This window comes from Acipenser ruthenus, chromosome 15 (genome assembly GCF_902713425.1).
Source record: "Acipenser ruthenus chromosome 15, fAciRut3.2 maternal haplotype, whole genome shotgun sequence".
NCBI lineage: Eukaryota > Metazoa > Chordata > Actinopteri > Acipenseriformes > Acipenseridae > Acipenser > Acipenser ruthenus.
In genome coordinates this window covers 24,114,727-24,136,292 of record NC_081203.1, presented here as the reverse complement: position 1 = coordinate 24,136,292, position 21,566 = coordinate 24,114,727, and the positions used below count along the sequence as shown (strand labels likewise).

General features: G+C 38.6%; 1 protein-coding gene across 3 annotated transcripts in view; it reads left to right on the top strand.

Moving 5' to 3' along the window:
* The window catches only part of LOC117421940 (protein Daple-like), a 61,427-nt gene that overhangs the window by 22,607 nt on the left and 17,254 nt on the right, over positions 1-21,566 (top strand). For all 3 annotated transcript variants that reach the window (XM_058987524.1, XM_058987523.1, XM_058987522.1), the window contains exons 4-17: positions 9,570-9,639; positions 11,514-11,572; positions 12,283-12,366; positions 12,593-12,733; positions 13,298-13,482; positions 14,421-14,502; positions 14,858-15,016; positions 15,265-15,411; positions 15,747-15,891; positions 16,957-17,138; positions 17,295-17,432; positions 17,783-18,856; positions 18,967-19,094; positions 20,882-21,023. In XM_058987524.1, the coding sequence (XP_058843507.1) occupies positions 9,570-9,639; positions 11,514-11,572; positions 12,283-12,366; positions 12,593-12,733; positions 13,298-13,482; positions 14,421-14,502; positions 14,858-15,016; positions 15,265-15,411; positions 15,747-15,891; positions 16,957-17,138; positions 17,295-17,432; positions 17,783-18,856; positions 18,967-19,094; positions 20,882-21,023 (2,736 nt within the window). The remainder of the gene's footprint in view (positions 1-9,569; positions 9,640-11,513; positions 11,573-12,282; positions 12,367-12,592; positions 12,734-13,297; positions 13,483-14,420; positions 14,503-14,857; positions 15,017-15,264; positions 15,412-15,746; positions 15,892-16,956; positions 17,139-17,294; positions 17,433-17,782; positions 18,857-18,966; positions 19,095-20,881; positions 21,024-21,566) is intronic.

Below are 21,566 nucleotides of genomic sequence, written 5' to 3'. Positions count from 1 at the left end.
CTATCACTCTATGAAGGCTGATAACTTCACATAAAGTATGTTGTAACTTGAAGTGCCTACTGCTCTGGTTTGTGTCAAATAGATAGATGTTCTGTCTGTTCTGAGGAAAAAGAGAAGGCATAAACTCCCTTTAGCTTGCAATCTGAAGAGCTTCATCTGTTAGAACCTGCTTACTCGGTCCCTTTGGTGATCTTAATATGATTCTGTTCTGGATGGATCTTCTATTCTGTCTGTATTACCATATGCTGTACACAGTTTGTGTATAATATGTGGTAGCATGTTACATATGGAGTGTGTTTAGAATATTTAGAACATTATGCAAATGAGCTAGAGTTGCATGTACAGTAACATAACTACAGGATAGCCTAATATTAAAGTGTTAGTTAGCCTGCAAGTGCTGTGGTCATTGCAGTACGTTTCAAGCACATCTGTTCTTTTACGCATAGTCACATTTATTGCATTGGGCTGTCAAGACAGTCTAAACACTTAAGTGTCCATGACTAGAGCATAGCTTGTAATCCTGGACTTTCAGTTTGGGAGAAAGTAGCAACCTTGTGGGATGTCCTTTGAAATTGCTGTCATGTTGAGGTTTATTACGATTTGTGTTCTGAATTCTTACTGCTGATTTATAGGAGTGTGGTAGTGAAGTAGACGCGCTCACAAAGTTAAAGCCCTTGGATCCTGCTGCCGAATCCAGGCAATAAAAGTGCCCTGTGGAGCGACTGCCCTTGTTTTTGAGAACAGCTGCATCACAGGAATTCCTTTCTTCCTGCCATCTGTCCCAGTTTAAGGAGCAGCACTGCGCCCTAAATATCGCAGCAATTGCACATGGATATCTCTGCATGTGTTCTGTCTGTTCATCTTGCAACCAAATGAGCTAATGGATCAGCACACAGTATAGGTGTTATACCACCGACTTGGAGGAGGTCTTTTTTGGCTACAGGATAGTTAAATTTCCTAAAGTGTCTTGATACTATTTAGTTTTACCCTTTTGCTTGACATGGCCATTCTATTGACAAGCCTCTTCCCACAGGTCCTCTCTCCAGCCTCCATGAATATTTTATTGATGGGTTATAATTGGCAGGTATTAATCTGCCATTTTTGATTTGGCCTCTGGTTGAGATCTGTTCCCTTGGGTCTTGATTTTTGTATTTATTTTTTGGATCCCTGAAGAGAGATCCAGCAGCTTATCCCTTCAGGAACTCTTTTGATCAGACCCCATGGCACCTGTCCATCTGTTCCCTTACAATTTAATAATACCGGCCTTTCTACCTATGTATACAAACTGTTTAAGTGCAGATGTCACTTTAGGATACGAATGGTGCTTGTTTGCAAGTCATTTGTGTGAATGCAATAGATGGGAATCCTTTCTGGGAAAATGTTATTATTATTATTATTATTTATTTCTTAGCAGACGCCCTTATCCAGGGCGACTTACAATTGTTACAAGATATCACATTATTTTTTACATACAATTACATTATTTTTTTTACAATTACCCATTTATACAGTTGGGTTTTTACTGGAGCAATCTAGGTAAAGTACCTTGCTCAAGGGTACAGCAGCAGTGTCCCCCCACTTGGGATTGAACCCATGACCCTCCGGTCAAAAGTCCAGAGCCCTAACCACTACTCCACACTGCTGCCCCATGTTTGTGCTGAAGTTCCCTTTAACCACAGTCTGTGCAATAAGTTAAATATTTGTATTCCAAACTGCATCTAACATGTTCTCTTTGAGTGGTGTCTTAGAAATCTAACACTTCACTGCTGCTCAAGTCCCTTCTCCGGTTGGGATCAACATCAAAGTAAATGTTGGCCCACTCAGCCAGAATGTAAGATTTTTCACTGCCTGCTTTCAAAGGCTTTGTGAACAGTAAACACTTGTGACAGCCCTAATTATCACTTATTTTTCCATTTATTGGTATGATGTGCCAATTTTGTTAAGCTTTTAATTGGGCTTCTTTGTACTGGGACTAAAACAAGATAACATCCCATCCCCAGATTAACACACATTATCTGGTGGTATCAATAATATCTGGGTTCTTTTGGGATCAGATCATTAGCATTCTCACAGTCTCTGATGCAGACATTTAATTCTTCCCCTGCCCATTCTTTTTCTTTTTTTTTTCCTTTGCCCCATAGGCATGCCAACTTCAGACATTGGCATATTGTACTTTATTCATAAGCAGGTGTTTTTTCTGGTATGTACCATTTACAGATATTGATCAATCACTACAGTTTATTATTATTATTATTATTATTATTTATTTCTTAGCAGACGCCCTTATCCAGGGCGACTTACAATCGTAGGCAAAAACATTTCAAGCGTTACAATACAAGTAATACAATAAGAATAAGTTTAAATTAAATTAGAACTGTAATATGTATATGCTTCATATTTTATTTATTTAATGTATTTTTTATTATTTATTTCTTGGCAGACGCCCTTATCCAGGGCGACTTAGTTGTTACAAAATGTCACATTATTTTTACATTCAATTACCCATTTATACAGTTGGGTTTTTACTGGAGCAATCTAGGTAAAATACCTTGCTCAAGGGTACAGCAGCAGGGTCCCCCACCTAACCACTACTCCACACTGCTGCCCTATGTATGCATCTGTCTATCTATCTGCAGGTTGTCAAAAACACTTATTAACCAGCAGGCTTTTTGACTGGTTTCCTGGCAGCATCTTTTATTTGCTCAGGGTTAATTTTTGAAAATCAACAAATAAATGTGCCTTTGTGTTTCATTACCAGACATTAAAACGGACACTGACGCATGACAGTGTTTTAGCTCACGGCACTCCTTGGAGCTTAACGTCTCCTGTTATTCCAGGACTTTTACTAGACATTCAGGTAAACCGGGCTGCATTAATAAATCAACTAACCAGTGCAACAGCCTTGCAGCCTTGGATAGGGCCTTGTGTCCAAAGCCTTCTCTATATTTCTGTGTTTACTACACTTGTAAGCTTATAAAATATATAGTCATTGATGTGAAGGTCATTGATTGATAAAATATTTAATTTGATGCTGAAACCTAAGGGACTGCTTCATTTCAAAACAGCTGCAACAAAAGCTTATTTTTTATTTTGTATATTCATTTTATTTTAATACATTTGTTCCATCTCTTTCCTAAGTCTTCATTAAAAACACACATACAGATCCAAATTTACAAAGCAAACACAAATCAGCCTTCATTCTAATTGTATTGTATGTTTTGGGGAATTATGTGAAAATGTACTGTAGTACTATTTCAAGTGGAGATTTAAAAGCTAAAGTCACACGGTTGTTTTCAGTAAATGAGGATAGTCATGCAAGACTGTAAATCTATCTTTTAATAGATTAAACGTTTAAATCTTTTGTGTAAAGGGTTGTTTACTGTTTTAACTAGCATACACCTACGTCTGATGTTAGTATCTGTAGTCCCCTTTTATGTTATTAAATTTTATATTGATTTTTAACAATCGAATCGATAACAGTGGTTTAAGTAAAATAAAGAGCAAGATCCTCATACATTTGTCCATTTCTGGTTAAATGTTTAGTAAATGGCTATTCCATTTAGGATTTTTGTTCTTGTTTGCCATCTAAACATGTAACCCTCCAATATCATCAAGCCTCCAATATCATCAAGGCAACGGATAATCCCTGATTGTATCTATTTGTGAATGAAACGTAAGCTACTCTAATGTACTGCCTTTTATTTGCAAGCTCATTTTCTTATGATGTCTGTTATGCAAAGATTGCAACTGGCAAAGCAAAAGCACAAATTTAGAAATAATTTGCTCTTGTTAGTGCTTAAGAAGTCCTGACTATATCCTAACCAAAATCAATGTTCATTCCTCTTATTATCAATATAAAATATTCTCACTAGTGATCCTTTTCTTCACTTGAAGATGCATGCATGTGTGGCAATCCCAGTCATCTCTATTCATATTGACAGCAGCCAATTCTATTCATGAAGAGTGCTGGTGGGAGCCCCAGTGAAACTGATATTTCATTATTGATCTCCCTTGGTGTGACAGCCCCAGAGCAGCAGGGCTTACTGTGGGTGTAATTGATTTAGTATGGGTCCTGATGATTTGATTTAAAGGTCACAAAAATGGGCTTCTGAATACATTCGATTATGCCTTCTGTATGCTCGGAATAACGCACACAACTCAAGGAATGCAGATTTATTGATTTCTATCTCAATTTGTAACAGGTTATGCACTGTAGGCTATGGTTTCCCTATACTAGAACAATAAGTCTAGGGTCTTGCATATTATTAGATCGAAATGGACAGTCTGTATACATTGTTACATGGTAACTGTACATTGTAACTATATTTTACATATTTATATGCACATACCAATTTGTTTTTGTGTGTATTGAATATGGGAAAGGCTGCCATATAACCGTATAGTTTGTTATGGTTTCCAATAAAGGCACATTGTTTTTTTATTACTATAATCAATTGCAGGTACAGATTTAGAACTTTAGCTGCTAACAAGAAACAGTTGTGGGGGGTAGTAATGAAAGATGTATCTCATGATTATCTATGAGGAATTCTTTTTTTTTTATCTCTCTCTCTCTCTCTCTCTCTCTGTTTTGCGTCTTTCACCTTGGTAATGGGCTATTTTTAAATTCCTCAGCCCCGTAGAGTACTGCAAGTTACCCTGAAGCAGTTTAAAACTTCTCAAGGATCTCTGGTGTCTGTGCTTGCTACAGTCATTGCAGGTGTTTGACTATAGGCAGTAATGTTATTTATGTATAATATATGAATGAATGTATCAAGCAGCAGAACATGGATTGAGCTTTTGCAATGTGCCCTGATAAAAACTCATGAGTGATTGAAGTGTTGGCACTGGAGGATGACCACTGGTATGCTGGTGATTTTATACTGGTTGACAGCTGCTTAGGATTCTTTTTGAGTATGTTTTATGTTGGAGAAGCACCTCTTTCTATTACTGCTCTGAAAACAGGCTCTTAATGAGACCCTCCCCCCGCACCATCAGATGGCATAGCTGCAATATAACTTTTATTGTTTTTCAAGTTGAAATTGCCACTTTACTCACCGAGACCAATAAACTCTCAATTCCAGTAAAGTCCTGGGGTAAGTGGCAGCAGGTTACACAAGACATAATAAAAGGAAATGCAGCAATGCAATGATTTCAAGGTGTCGATTTATAACCATCTTTCCGGTCGAGTCGTAGCCCTGATGTTTTTAATTTAATAATTAAAAGGTGAAATGATTTGCTTCTTAATTGAAGTAGGTAGTAGGTTTTATTTATTTATTTTTCTTCTATTTCACAACGTGGATAGCCTGCTTGGTTTTACATTCAGGACAATGTCTTCTTGAATTCATAAATTGGTGTTCTTACACATGTAGGTCGAAAGAAGAAAGAAACATTTTTCATTACGATCCTGCTGTCTTCTATCTGCATTTTTAAGTTTAGAGTGGGGGTGACTGTGCAGTACGAAGTGCTCACCGAGGTACTGTATCTGTGCGACTGTTAAATATGCATTTGTCTTCTTGGGTCTGTGGAGGCGTTAGTTCAACTTCCCCTCCATACGAGAGACCGCACTGCATAGCATTGTAGCACAAGAGAGATTAACTTTTTCATTCAGCCTGCATGTGTTATAATGGCATGTCAGTATTTAATAGGCTTTCCTTTTTTTTTTTTTTCTCCATTGGGCTGGAGAGCACATGTCATATAACAAAAAAAAAAATCAGCTTTTATTCTCTTTGGATGGTATCTATTTAAGCATACTCAATCATTTATTTTAAAAACAATGACACACTGATGCTGTCAGTGGCAGAAGACGCATGTTACAACTGTCACATTTGTTAATACAATATAATAGAAGAGATGAAATCTAAGCAGTTAAGTAACATAATGCATTGATGCAGATTTAAGAGGATACAGGCCCTGTTGGCAAATATATTCAGGTATATACAGTTTGCCTTACTGCGTTCAGTCTGTTTCAGATTTTGTTCCAGATTATTTTTTTTTAGTCTGTCATCCACCAGACGAAGCATTGAAGATTCATAGCTCACGTTTCAATATATACTATTGGAAATGGAATGCCCCAATGGATAGAGTGTCAATTTTATTGTATTTTTTCTCAGAACACAGTACTGTGGACATTATTACTAGAATTCAGCTTATCAAGCACTTTTCTGCATTGTATGTTTTGTGCATGCTGGTATCGGCACAAACCCTGCTCCTCCCTGTCCTCTCGCATTAGAATTTCCTGTACACATTAACAAATCCACCCCACTTAAATAAAAAGAACTTATTATAACAAATAATACGTTCTAAAATAAATTAACATGAGCCATTGCTTCCGACACCAAACCAAAGCCTTGTTATTTTATGTATGACTGACTCGTCAAGTGAGCAATTACACGATCTGCCTATACATCATTTATAAGTGGATTTGAACGTGTCATGAGTGGATTGAAATGTGGCTGCCGTGCTGCATTCTTGCATGTCGTACCTCTTTTTATGTGGGCGGTATCAAAAAACGTTGCACGTGGAGTACTGTAGGTCTGTGTTGGTGCTATTCTAATTATCAGCAATTTAAAACCCTCATAGCAGTTGTCTAGAGTTTTCTATCTGTTAGACAGACCGACTTATTTAAGTCTTTAAAAATGTTCTAGCTTTAAAATGATTGTTGATACAAATGTAACTGTTGGCTGCTAATTAGGGTCTGAAACAAGAATTATAATTTAATTGTTATCTGCAAATTCTATATTCTTATATAAAATAAAAACCTTAAAATATAATTTATAACCAACTAATAGCAGACAAGCTACCCAAAGCTCAGTAACAGCAGTTATTTGAAATAGAATGGCAAAAACATTCCTACCACTAGTGCACCTCATAAATGGAACTTCATGCAACTGTATTAAGAAGCACAACACATTTGCTGGGTGGCCCAGCTAGATAATTGCATAATCAAGAGTTTAAAATGTTTGTTTTGTTTGTTTTTTTACCAAATACTACAGAGTGGTAACTGTGTGCTATTATTTAATACTACCACTGCATAAAATGGCAAAAAGCTGTCATTTAGCACAATAGTTTTGTTATTTGGTCCTTTTTAAATAACGCTATAAGAATAGACACATTCACTTTAAATGTTTTCCTAGTACAGATGTGATTTCTGATGCCAGGCTGTGCCTTGTAAAGTGGTGGTTCTGTCGCCTGAAGGTTTCCAAGGTGTGTGTGTGTGTGTGGTGAGGGTAATGCCTCTGCCCTGTGCACTTGTTGGCTGAAACACAGTAGCTGCTTCCACTTGTAGTGGTAGGGTAGTGAGGGGTGGTTGTGGAGAAGGAATGTTGGCCAGTCAGTTGTTTTCTTTTCCCCCCCAGTGATCAAGATTGCAGGTTTGGAAATGGCAAAGAGGAAAGATCTGACAGCTTGACAAAGAAAACAAATGATCTTCATGCATTCCTGCCTGACAACAGAACTCAGTCCTCCTCCGCACGCCCTGCCTTTGTTATCCAATAGGATTTCACTTGTTCAGCTGTGGGCTGCTGAAATGCATGAACAAAATTAGCTTCTTGCTACTAACGGGACGTGGTGTGGCCCAGCATGGTTTAAGACAGGATATCCTGGTTTTGAACAAGTGATTTGAGACCCAAACTGTAAAACTATGTGTTTAGGAAATGAACCTCTTTCTTACACAGCACATTTTAAATCCAAATTGTTTTTTTTTTTTTTTTTTATAATTGTGATGCACAAAACCTAAACTATTTTACTAAAAAATGCAGTGTATTCAACATTAATCTAAAGCGACACTGAGTTTACAAAGGGAGGTAGGATTTACTACCTGGTGACACACACAACTATAAATACTGGGGGCAAACAGGACCCCTCTGAAATCAAAGATGTTTATGATTGTGGTTCTTCATTAGTTTGGTAGTCAAACTTGGATTAAGCAGTTATTAATGGTATTGAATCTTTGTGGCTGGTAAATCAAGGTATCACAGAATACTGTTGCAGTCGCCAAAATGAAGCTTTGTACGGCTTCATAAGGACCAAAGGAGTGTGCAGTAAAAAAAAAAAAGAAGAAAAAAAAAGTACAACTGCAAATTGCACTTAAGTAATTGATAAAGCATCGGTCATGCTTCAGCTTGTTCAGATCAGGGTTTTTCAGTTTAATTTTAGAATTGCTTTGAAGGGCTATAAAAATACCTAAGTATTTTATAGGCTGTCAAAGATTGAATGTGTTACTGGCCCATTCCTGGGGCTCCTACATACCTAATAGCAGGTTTATCTTATTAAAAAAAAAAACAGGGACTTGGATGAGAGTTTGCTGTACCCATTTACATTACTGACTTTAATCTTTTTAAATAGATTGTATCTATTTATCTAGTAGTTATGAGTTGACATAACTGTAATCTGATGGTACCGTATACCAGAAGTGTTATAAATCTATTGAGATGAGGGTTAATGATGATGCTGGCCATTGCTACTTAATGTTATTTGTTCAAGTCACAGTAACTAAGTATATGTATTGGGGAAACCTGGTTGTGGATGCAATAAAACAAATAGAAAAAACGCACAAAATACATCTTGTAATGAAGTCCTCTCCTTCATGTCCCATTACCCTGCCTAAATGTTAATTGGAATTGATCTTTGTTTGCGTATAGAGGCCAGGCCTGGCAGGCAGGCAGGCATGTGCTGTCTTGCGTGACAGTACAGCAGTATTGTGTGCTGTAAGCTACCTGGTCCCACCAGCCTTAGTGAACAAGGCCAAGGGAACCCTGCAGACTCATTCCCTGAGTAAACCATGCACAGCCTAACTTGACTAGCTGTCGGGGAAGAGTGTGAAATTTGAACCATAAGCAGTGGGTGCCACAGAAAACAAGTGGGAGCTTTCAGGGATTTCCTCTGCTTGCTTGTATAGTGGATATGCTAATTACTTTCCTTTCCTATTTTTATCAAGGTTTTGTGATAACTTGCATGACACTTTTATACTAACGATTGGTGAGGAAGTGACCAAAATCCAACACCCAGACTGCCATGTGAAAGATTCTGAACCAAGATCATTGTTTCCCTTTTTAGATTTAATAATAATAATAATAATAATAATCATAATAATAATAATAATAATAATACTGTGATACAAACAAACGTGTTAATTGCTATTTATTTGTTATTCATCTGTTTCCCATCACAGGGAGTTCATTTGGTAATTTCCCCACAAAGCAGGCTTCCATTCAAATAATTTTTTTATTTTATTTTACATTTTTAAATTGCTTTTAAAATTCAGTTAGGGAATTCTACAGCTGTTATTTAATATAATTTTTATTCAGTTGGGATCACTGCTGGTAAAGGTGTGTCCTTCAGGTCACACAGTCAGTTCTCTTGGGACTGTACTGCGTGTTAGGTTTCCTGGTGTGGTATATTAAAGAAGAATGGAATGTTTGTTGTTTGTGTCCATAAACACTATTATTAATGTGATATCTTGTAACAATTGTAAGTCGCCCTGGATAAGGGCATCTGCTAAGAAATAAATAATAATAATAATAATAATAATATTATGGCATTGATTTATCATTTATTTTCTTTTGTTACAGGAGAACCTACAGCAGTTGATAGTAATGAACTTGCCCAACGTCCTGACGATTGGGAAAGACCCACTGACATGTAAGCACACTAAGATTGTGGTAACAATGCAAGCGAAAAAAAACACTTTCATGGAGGACATTGATGTTGAACAACCACAGCATTAAAAAAACAAAAGCTTAAGTCCAGCTTTAAAGCCGGGGTGGGACTTGGGCATTAGAAGGTCAAGTGTCCCACAACAGAAATACAATGACTCCATGCCTGAGCTGAAATCTAAACCTACCATGGTGTTCATTTTGACCACATATTATCATGAAAGCAGTAAAAGTCCTGGGTATGAAAACATCTAATTATGCCATTATTCACTATGCAGTTATCCTCTTTCTACTGTGTTTTCCCTATAAATGTACCTTAAAATTGAACATGGTTGATTCTCATTGTACACAAATGTACTTCCCTAGGCTCCCACTAGATGGCTGCATGAAGCAGGTTGACTCACTCTAGTGAAATGTATAAGCCAGGGAGGGTATTATATCCACCTGTCAAATAAGATAACTTATTTTCACAATCCATCAGAATCATATCCTACATTTAAAATATATATTCTGAAATTCATGCTCTTTAGCCTTCTAATAGATGGGCATGCTGCATGTAAAAAAAAACAAACATTGGATGTATTTCTTAAGGATTTCTTTTCCTGTACCCTTAAGAACCAATATAAACCTTGAGTGGTCATTGTGTACACTTGGCAAAAGAACCCACTGGTAACACCTCCGTCCTGTCACCTCCTTGTTCACTTTGACGTGATACTTCATTACCATGAGTGAATGCTGGTGTGGTATTACTCCTGGTGTTTTGTTCAAACCACTAGCAAGGACACATCCTTGAGGAATCCGCTGGGAAGGATGCACCTGCTGCTATGATGCGTATTCAGGAAATAAGATACAGCAAAATGTTTTCAGCATTCAGCAGATTTGCTGATTTACTTCGTTTCAAATGTGTATCTGTTGCACTGTATCAAGTTCAAAGGTGTAAGTGTGTGCTATCTGTCAATGCAGTTTGGTTTTGTTTGCCTGGGAATTTCATTTCAGTTATTACTCTATCCATTAAGCTCATATCTTCCCTATCTTTCTGTTCATTATTGGGAATGACAGACTTCCCTATGTCTTTCAATATATATTTTTCTGATGCCCAGTGGTCTGTTACTGTGTTTATCTGCTATATATATATATATATATATATATATATATATATATATATATATATATATATATATATATATATATAATATAAAATCCTTTTACATTTTTATATCTCCATATTTTTGTCATGATTATTTGCACAGGTAACAGCTGATAACCAGTTTAGCCGCGTGATTTTTCTTTTGTGTCCTGTCATGCACCTGTGTTTGTTTGTTCATCCCATATGAAAAACTCAAGCTAATTTTAGAATCCATGCAAAATGTAGCAGACAACAATTGAAAAACAAAAAGCTGACCAAGTTCTGATCCATTGTGATGAAAAGAACAAGCATTCACTGTGATCTTGGTTTTGTTTCTGAGTGAAAATAGCTCGCCCCCCCCCCCCCCCCCCCCCGTTCAGGTAATAGAACCCAAACTGAATTCACAAAGTTTCCTCTCTGCAGTTGCAGTATGTAAAACACCAGTTAACTACGTTAAGTGAACTATAGTTCTTTGACAGGAAAGAAATTATTCATCAGGTTTGTGTTGTAAAGATCAGCCTTGCAGGAAAAAACTTTCACAGTAGTATGTATATACCAATAATCACAAGTCACTTGTTAGGTTGTTGTATTAAAGATAAGAAATTCACAAGCACCTAAGTATACTGACAGCAATAATAACGTTGGTAATCCCCTTCATTGGAGAGACAGATTGATGTCTCAATTCTCCCACAGGTGAATGTGCATGACCCAGCATTTATCTTTGTTTTCTGCAGGTAAGAGCATGGAAGAAATTAAGACGCTGCTGCTGCTCATTCTGGGATGTGCTGTTCAGGTAATTTGTTAAATTTGAAATGTCAAAATTCCTGCTGTCAGATCTGTAATATTGATCATTATATTGGAGTTACCTGTTTTTGTGAATGGAATGTTCCTAAATCAAATATCATTAGGTTAGAAAAATCTGTTGCATTTCTTGCCTCTGTGCCGTAGAGGTATTTGTATGGACTACTTTAAAATCCTGAAAATTAATGTGAGCATTTCTTACGCGGTCTGCACGCTACATGTTTTTATAGTGGCAGGCAGACATTGAAGCTGCAAACCTATTGGTTTACTAATGCAACAAACCAGGCTCTTTGATTTGTTAATCCAGGAAGTAATAGACATGTTAGTAGAGGAAGACATTGGACTCATGGGGAAACATACTGGTTCTGTGACATTCAGAACTGAAGAATTTAAAACCTTATATATGTGATATAGTCCCAATACTGGCTGAGAAATGTTTGAAGTGTATAGTACTTGAATACAGCAAAATGAGGAAAAGAGTTGTAATAAAAACAAGGAAATACATTTATATGCATGAACCAAACATTACAAACTTGCATTATTGTGATTGAACTATTGGCATTACAGTATATTTAACTAGTTACCACCTTTGTTTAAAGACCACTAATACGTTAATAATACATTTATATATGTTTAACCACAGAGCTGCCTATTCATGTAACGGTTGAAAGATTGGTTTTAAGGAGTTCATTATCATTACAGTGTGAAAGAAAAGAGGAGTTCATAGAGAAGATCAAACAGCTGGATATAGAGACTCAGGCAGCCATAGTCACGCATATCCAGGAGGTAAGTGGAAACCCTGTTTTGCTCTGCTGCCAACTCCGAATACTACCTGCTTGCAGATTTAGTGCTTGTTTTTTTTAATCTAGGCTTGAGACAGGAATTTCTTTGTCTGGCCTTTCATTGTTTTGTCCTGCTTATTGTAAAGTAGCTGTGTATATTTATGTTGTATTATTCAATTATTCAACTTCTTGTCTCCTCTGTGGCCTAAAGGAGTGTTGTTGTGTTCCAGGTGACCCACAATCAGGAGAACGTGTTTGACCTGCAGTGGCTGGAGATGCCTTACCTGCCTCCCGAGGACCTCGACTCCCTCTCCAGGAACATGGTCTTCCACCTGCGCAAGCTCATTGACGAGAGGGACGACTCTTCTGAGGTTGGTTCATCTGGAACTAGTAATGTTTCTTCTCACACATTACGCTTATTTTCCCTGCATTTGTATATGTAAACAATCTGAGCGGTATTGAGTTTAGATGCTCCCATATTTAATTGTAGTCACTTTTTCTCTCCATCAGATATCCACCTGGCATTGTCTTTGCCTGTAGAATCCTAGTTGCCGACTTCCTAATTCAAAAGATAAGAGATAACTAAGATCGGCAGGCACAGACACTGCCAGGTTCGTACATTTAATTTTGAACGAACTCAAAACAACTCGGTGATCAAAAACACAATGTGAAATGTAAAAAAACAAAATACTCTTGCATGTGAAACTTCGTTTATACCAAGTCCAGCAGACACATTTCAAAAGGTATCACCCGACGAAACGTTGCCTTTTTTTGGGTAGATTTATTTTAATTGCACATTGTCTTTTACAGTTAACTTTTGTTAATTTATGTTAAGCAGATGCAAAACAAAACATAACTTAATTTGGTCATCCTTATGTCAAGCAGTCAAGAAAAAGTTCCTTGTTCAAGTCTGAACCCAGCATCTGTTTCCTCAGGTGATTGTAGAGCTGACCCAGGAGCGGGATTACCTGCAGTCCCAGCAGCCCCTCAGCCCGGTGAAGACCTCCAGCCCAGAGACAACCCCTGGCCCCGTCACCCTGCTCTCCAAGGAGGACCGCCAACACCTGGCTGTCGAACTGGCGGACTGCAAGGCCAAGCTCCGCAGGACAAGGCAGGAGCTGTGAGTAGCGCTTCAGGTTTACTGTGGGTCGTTATCTTCCCTGTGGGTGTGCTGCTACCCAAGAAACACTTCTCTTCCATAGTTTAATTCTGTGGTGAACAAGTGCTGAGCCGTCAGCTTATCTGACAGATGAGTCATTTGGAAATAGACATGTTTGTCATGGATTCTCTTGAATATACCAGCATAAGACTCCATATAGGAGTTTGAGCTATTTCAGCATTTAGGACTGCTTTACAATGGTATAATGTATGTCCTGCATATAGTATGCTGATAAATTACTTAACAGAATATGCCAGAGGTTGTGAACTGGCTGCCAATTTATAGCCATTGCTTCCTTCCTTTTAATCAAACACTTTATCAAAAGTCCCTGGGGTGTATGCTATAAACCTGCTTTGTTGTGCTTTGGAAACCTATGGCCAAGCAAGAAATCTAGTTGGAAAATAAGAGAATCTTACCACCCAGTATCATGCAATAGTGGGGCAGAACAGACTGACTGGTGCAAATATTTTTTTTGTTCAGCCAATTTTTATATTGGTCCTTCATTGATTCAAGCCTATAGAGATGGTGGTGTAGCTTTACAACTGTAAGACTGACTCCTAAAGAATGTAGTCTTTTAATTCTAGTCATTTCAGATATAGTATTCTGACTGCAACCTGTAGAAGCATTTTTTTCTGCAGTGGAAGATTTTTAAAATGTCAGTTTAAGTTCAGTAAATCCTAAAGGCATTCTTTGAATGTTCTTTGCAGTCTCACATTTTCATACATTTTAAAAGTACATCAGATGAGCCAAAACAGCAGTAAGTTTTAAAGACAGTTTTATGTGATAATGTATTAAAAAGCAGCAGCACTCTTGTCTTTTGGCTTTTGATATTTCATTAGTGTAATGGCTGCAAGGTAAATAATTGATCCTGACCAGAAATGCTGATTTTGTTGCTGCAGGGAGGAAAAGACTGAACAGCTGATTGATACCAAAAATGAAGTAGATCGACTAGACTTGGATCTGCAGAAGCTAAAGCAAGAGGCAAGTCTGAATGTTGAACTCCTTTTAACTAATATATCTGTGTTTATTTGTATTTCAACAAACAGTGAAATGACAAAACAATGACTACAATACCTGTTTGGAGAGCTGTTGAGAAAGTGCCAGTCGTTGAAAAACCAGAGACCAGTTGCATGAAACATTACATTTCAGTATGACACAATGGGTAACTTTCTCTTGTCTAAGATTAACTTAAATGTGTTAAGTTGCTTCTTGCAAGACCCTAAAACCTAAGCAATGTTTAAGGGGTAATGAAGTAAAGAGATACAATGTCTCTGCAAGTCCACCCATCCAGGTTATTGTTCACACTGTAATCCTTGTTTTGTCACTTGTCCCCTAGAATATTCAGCTGACAGCGGATGCCCGCTCGTTGAGAGCCTATCGAGATGAGCTGGACTCCTTCCGAGAGAAGGCCTCCAGAGTGGACAAGCTGGAGACTGAGCTTGCCCGCTGTAAGGAGAGGCTACACGATGTTCATTTCTACAAGGCCCGCATGGAGGTGAGCATTGTATAGCCATCATAAATAATTAGGGGTAGTAAACACCACAATGAAAAACGTCTTATTTGGCATAACTTGGAGTGGTTGTCATTTACTTTACTTATTGTTGAAGCTTTATAGGCCATCTTTTGAAGGTAGTGCAAAGGGATATTTTTGTGAGGAGCAAAACAACTGCAACACATTGTGACTGAACCGTTTTATAGCAGTCCTAGCCAGATGCTTAGACTTACTCTCGTTTTTTGTTGCAGGAACTGCGTGAAGACAACGTCACCCTGATAGAGACCAAAACAATGCTGGAGGAACAGTTGACATTGGCAAGAGGTCGCTGTGATAAACTGCATGAGCTAGAGAAGGAAAACCTGCAGCTCAGATCTAAACTCCATGACATAGAATTAGTAAGAAAAAAACAACTGTTCTGTCTCTCTGTCTCTGTCTCTGACTGACTGACTGACTGACCTCTGCTATGCTGCTTGGTATCCTAGGAGCAAAGCATATTATATGTCATCATTTCCAACACCAAGACTCCTGCTTGAATGTTTTCACACCATGTCTTATGTTTTGACACCAGGTCTTAAGGCACTACAACTTATAAAATGTCAAAGCGCTCTTAGGGCAAGAGAGATTTTGCTAGTACTAGGTCATCTTTTAATGACCAACCCCAAATTCACAGCAAGCAATTGTTTTTTTTAATTAAAGTTCTTCCACATCCTGCTGTAATCCTTGTTTTCAGGATCGCGACACCGATAAGAAGCGAATCGAAGAGCTTTCGGAAGAGAACATGGTGCTGGAGATTGCGCAGAAACAGAGCATGAACGAGTCGGCACATTTGGGATGGGAACTGGAGCAGATGTCTAGAAGCACTGATGTAAATGATGGTAAGGATCTTTCAGAATAGAACCATGAGGATAAAACTACCCATTTAAATCTATGCAAAATGTGATGGTCAGCATTAAACGTTATAGGCTCCGGTTTATCGGAGTGTATTTTGATTTGTTTTTGTTTGTAGTAATGAACAGTTCATTATTTTTTTTTATTTTTTTAGGCCAAATTTCACTTCATATATCGGGTCAGTCGTTCCTTATAAACATTATTGCCTACAGAAACGGTGCAGTGACAGTAACACAAATCGTCTGCACGTTGCTCGAATATAACATTTTAGCTTCCCCTGCCTGCTGTAAGTGCAGCGAGCTGGAGAAAAGGAACTGTGTGAACAGCAGCTTTTGAGTCACAGATCATTTTAGAAGCGCAGAGTACTCTTAAACTCAGCATAAAAAGCATTGAACTCCATCAGCAAAAGTCAATGTGATTTAATATATAAAGCAGCTGCACCAGGAACAGGTGGTTTAAAGAAACCTGTTCAGTTGACAAATGCAGAGCACAAGGTGCCTGTGTGTGTGTGTGTGTGGAATGTTTTAGTAGTGTTTGAGGCTACTAATAATGTGGCTTCAACTAGAAAGTAGGTGAAATGTAGTAAAATGACAGTAACAGAGATTAACATGTGACTTAAAATACAGAATCCAAAAAAAAAAAAGCGGAAATTGCAATTGAGCACTGGTGTGTGTGTGTGTGTGTGTGTGTGTGTGTGTGTGGTAACCAGACACAAGAGAAAAATAATTAATTGCTTAACGGTCAACTAAATTGAGTAGTTGTCTGTTTAAAACTCCTGGAACCTATCACTGTCTTCCTTGTGGGGCTTAATTCATGGTGAGGCTGCTACTTCTTCTCTGGGCTTTTGGAAATTATTCCCCCAGGATAACCCACTTGAACAGATCCCGTCTAAGATGTAATTTACCTTCTGACAAGAAAAAAAAAAAAAAAAAAACACAGCAAGCAGCTATGGATTCAGTTTCTAGCCCTGTTTTCTGACTCGGCGCAGACTAGCGAGAGAAATATAGGACCGGCTGAATAATTTAAAGTAATGCAAGTTCTTGTTTCAATAGCACGTAAGTCGTTTGTATTCGAGTTGAACGAGTCTGCATCAAGTCGCATCCTAAAGCTGGAGAAAGAGAACCAGGGTCTGCAGAACACAATCCAGGAGCTCCGGGACACCTCACTCACTCTGGAGGAGGGCAACCTGCGCAGCCTCGAGCTTGTAAAGGAGAACCAGCAGATCAGCAAAAAGGTGGGGAGCAATCCTGGTCTGGGGGTCCCCTGCCGAGTTATGTGAAGCCTCTTTCTTTTGTGATTGATGTAGGAGGCTTTAATTAAGCCAGTGAAATAAAAATAATGCCATTAATTGCCACGTACTAATAGCTGTGTATTGTGTCGTGTGATACAGATAGAGAAGCTTCAGTCCCAGCTAGACCAGGAGAAGCAGACGAACCAGGACATGGAAACTCTGGTAGAGGAGCTGCTGAAAGAGAAGCAGAAGCTCATGAAAAATATGGAGACCATGCGGGGTGAAAAAGACAGACAGGTAACTAGCAGAACTAGTTTTGGTGGGTATCAACCACATTAAGTTGACCAGTTTCTTCATCACCTCATCAGCCTAACCTCATGAAAAGCAAAGTGGTCTATCCAGGGTTTTAGAGGAACCAGTGAAGCTATGTGTGCTGTACCACCTCTGTAGACAAAAAAGGAGAGATTTCTTCACGATCATTAAATCTAGCAAATTTTACAAGCAAACATTCAAAGGGAAAGAAAGCAGGTATTGTCATTAAGATATTTGTATTAAATTGGAAACCTATTGTATTTTTTTGGATCACAGATGATTCTTCCCAGTGTAAAAGCTGTATGTAACATAACTTTTTTTTTTTTTTTGTAAAGATTTCAGAACTTGAACAGGAGAATGACCACCTGAACCAGACCGTGACCTCGTTACGGCAGAGAGCCGAGATCGGCTCTGAGGCAAGAGTGAAGGATGTGGAGAAGGAGAACCGAATCCTCCATGAGACTATAACAGACACAGGCAGCAAGCTGACACAGCTGGAGTTTGAGAAGAAGCAGGTCCGCAAAGAGCTGGTTCAGCTCAAGGAGAAGGTACAGAAGTCTGAGGAGTTGGAAAAAGAGGTGCAAAAGCTAGAACGCACCAACGAGCAGCTGCAGAAGAAGCTGGCGTCCCTGACAATCACCTGCGACAAAATCGAAGCTCTCGAGCAGGAGAACTGCATCCTAGAAATGGAAAATAGGAAGCTGAAGAAGTTAGCGGACAATGCACACAATGCAGCTCTCAGGATTGAAACCGTGGAGAAAGACAACCACCAGCTGGAAGAGGAGAACCTAGAGATGAGGAGGACGGTAGAAACTCTAAAGTTCACAAGCACTAAGCTGGCCCAGATGGAACTGGAAAATAAGGAGCTTGAGAAGGAGAAGAAAGAGGAGCTAGCCAGAAACATGGACATGATGAAGGCCCTGTCCAAGAAATCTGAACGGTTGGAGGTCAGCTACCAGGCGCTGGACTCAGAGAACCAGAGGCTCCAGCAGACTCTGGAGAATAGCAACAAGAAAATCCAGCACCTAGAAAAAGAGGTGCAGGACACGGAGAAGGAGAACCAGCAACTGCAGAAGAGCCTAGAGGAACTTACGATCTCCAGCAAGCGCCTGGAGAAGCTGGAGCGGGACAACCATGGGCTGGAGCAGGAGGTGACTCAGCTGGAGAAGGACAAGAAGCAGTTGGAGAAGGAGGCAAAGCGGCTGTGGCAGCAGGTGGAAGTGAAGGAGGCAGCATTGGACGAGAGTGGGCTTAAAGTCGCCACCCTGGAGAAGGAGAGTAAGACACTAGAGAAGGAGCTGAGCAAGTTAAAAGAAGCTTCCAACAAGGCCAGGGAGGTGGAGAGGGAGAACAAGGACATGCAGAAGCAAGCCACCATTGACAAGAGGACACTAGCCACACTGAGAGAGGTAGGGTAGAGTATACTAATTTGTAAAATGCTGCATTATTTGGGAGACAAATTTAAACATCCCTTAGTGTTCCCAATAGTGTTTACTCTAAGAGTCTGGTGTATTTACAGGACCTGGTTCATGAAAAGCTGAAGAGCCAGCAGCAGTCCAACGAGCTGGAGAAGCTAAACCAGGAGCTGGAGAAGATCGGCCTCAACAAGGAGAAGCTTCTACAAGAGGAGCACAGCAGTGATGACAAGTAAGGGAATGTAGTTTACCAGCCTGGGAATCGATACATAATTAGAGATTCTGCTGGCTCCACAAAGAGCCCTGTATGGTAGGGATACAAGATCCCTTTCCTACTGCTCTATGTCAGTCTCCCCAGCATGGTGACGTTTGTTGTCGCTCAAGCAGAATAATAATAAAAACAATGTATAAAGACGATTATATACAGGCCCCACCATTGAAGGAGTAAGCTACAAAGATTAAAAAGTCTATGTTGACAAACTAACATAGGATCAGTTGAATGAATACGTATTTTAATACTGAGAATGTACTATATTGAAATGCCAGTTGGTACTTTATATCAACTGTACCAAAAGTATTCTGTTTTTCAAACGCTATTTATTTATTTATTTATTTATTTATTTATTTATTTATTGTAGCTGCTCTACTGGGGGGTTTGTTTCTCACAGCTACTGCAGGTGAGTCGTGTTAGTCTTGTGGCTGATCTCCAGTCTCCTCTTGAGACTACAGTCTGAATCACTCATCTAGAAAATCTGTCAGGAAATAAGTTTGCCCTTTTAAGGGGTGGTGTGTTTTTTGTTTTTGTTTCGTAAAGTACATTTGCATTGAAGTTGTGGTTCTGTTGAACCTGTCTGTCTTTATCAGCTGGTTTGAAAATGAAAACATGTTGTCATTGAACTTTAAAACACACACAGGGTAATTTACAAAGTCAGTTGGTCTATGTAAGGTGGGTGGCGGGCGGGGCATTTGTGAAATTACTGCTTTCTGGTAGCCATATTAATAGCATCCATGAACATGTCCTTTTAATCTGTTGCCCATTGTTGGATGCTTCCATCTCACAAGTTTCATTGTTCTTATGATTAATATTTTGTTCTGCAACAGTAGTGTAATGTGACAAACTGACTTATAAAATCAACCTGTTCATATAGAATGCACACTATACATTTCTATAGCCTGCAATTTTCCATAAATCCCCCTTGGTTGACTGATTTTTTTAAATTTATTTTTTCTTCTCTTTTTAACTTGAATCAATGTTCTGTGTGTATTGACCCACTGGTCCAGCTAACAAATACAACACTAGCATGACAGTTGGCAGACATTTACCATCTGAATGGGGATTGTTGGCCTCAGGGATCTTGTGAGCTACTTGTGTAATTAACAGTGCTATACCACTGCATAAACAAACACAAGTTCTAACTTGTACTATACTCGATGCTATCATAAACAATGACGTGCTTATTACTTTATGTGGAAAATATTTCTCTGACAACTGTAGTTCCCTTTTTTCTTACGTATGACAAGATAATTACTAGACGAGGGCAACACTGCTTTATTGTTTTTTATTCAGTGTTATCAAGTCTGATCAAGCAATGCATTACATAAGTAGGTTTGGATTATACATGTAGTATAGAAATGTGTTTTATCAGGAATATATGGGTAGGTGAGTGACTAATATTAGCCAAAATGTTTATCAACTTGACTAAATTAATTCTTAAATTGCTGTGTATATTTTCACTTAATTTCTTAAGAAATTTAAAATTTATTGGGGAGGGATAAGAGTAATACAAATCTGAGTTGTAATGTTGATACTGTCAGTCCTCCTGTGATAGACAGAGGTATATTGGCAGATATATCCTCAACAGACATTTAAGCAGCCCCTGGGTGTGTCAACAATGTTTTTTGGGGGGGAAAATTAATAAGGCTGACTTGATCCTTTGGAATACAACAATCATGCTTACCTCAATCTTAACCAGCAACCCGTTAAATCCTGCTTTTCTCACCCCCATCCTTTCCTTGCAGTAAATATAAGATCCTGGAGACGAAGATAGAGTCAACACTACAGAAAACACTAGAGATTAAAGAGGAGAAGATCCAGGCCTTGGAGTCACGGCTTGAAGAGTCATCCAACCTGAACCAACAGCTCCGAAGTGAACTGACCTCTGTAAGACACTTCCACAGCGGCTTTGGTGTCCCTCTTTTTTTTTTTTTTTTTTTTTTTTTTTTTAAATCTCAGATTTAATAGCAAAACATTTTCTCTCCTTGACGTTTTACTTGTCCCTTATTTTGTAGATTTTCTTTCTTTATTTCTTTCTTTTTTTTATTACGCTTTTGACTTCAGCTTATTTATTCTGCCATCCAGAGTAGCAGTGTGTCCAAAAATCTTTGGGGCAAGACTCCAAACCTTCCGGAAAATCAAAACCATCCGATATCAAATAATTATATGTGCATAATTAACAAGAGGCAAAAGGTATAGGCCAGGCTTAATATTTCTGTTTCACTTTGAATCTGATAAGAGATTCGATAAGCTGTTCAAAGAAAATAGCTAAGAAGCGTGTTTCCGGCAGCCACTGATGCTGATGCTGAATGTCCCTGTCAGCTCTCAAAACAATTATTGCTAGAAGAAGTTTTTGGGTCCCGACCCAAATCCTTCGGTGCACATTGTGATGCGTGTATGCAGCTGTTCTGTAGCGCTGCTGCCACCACA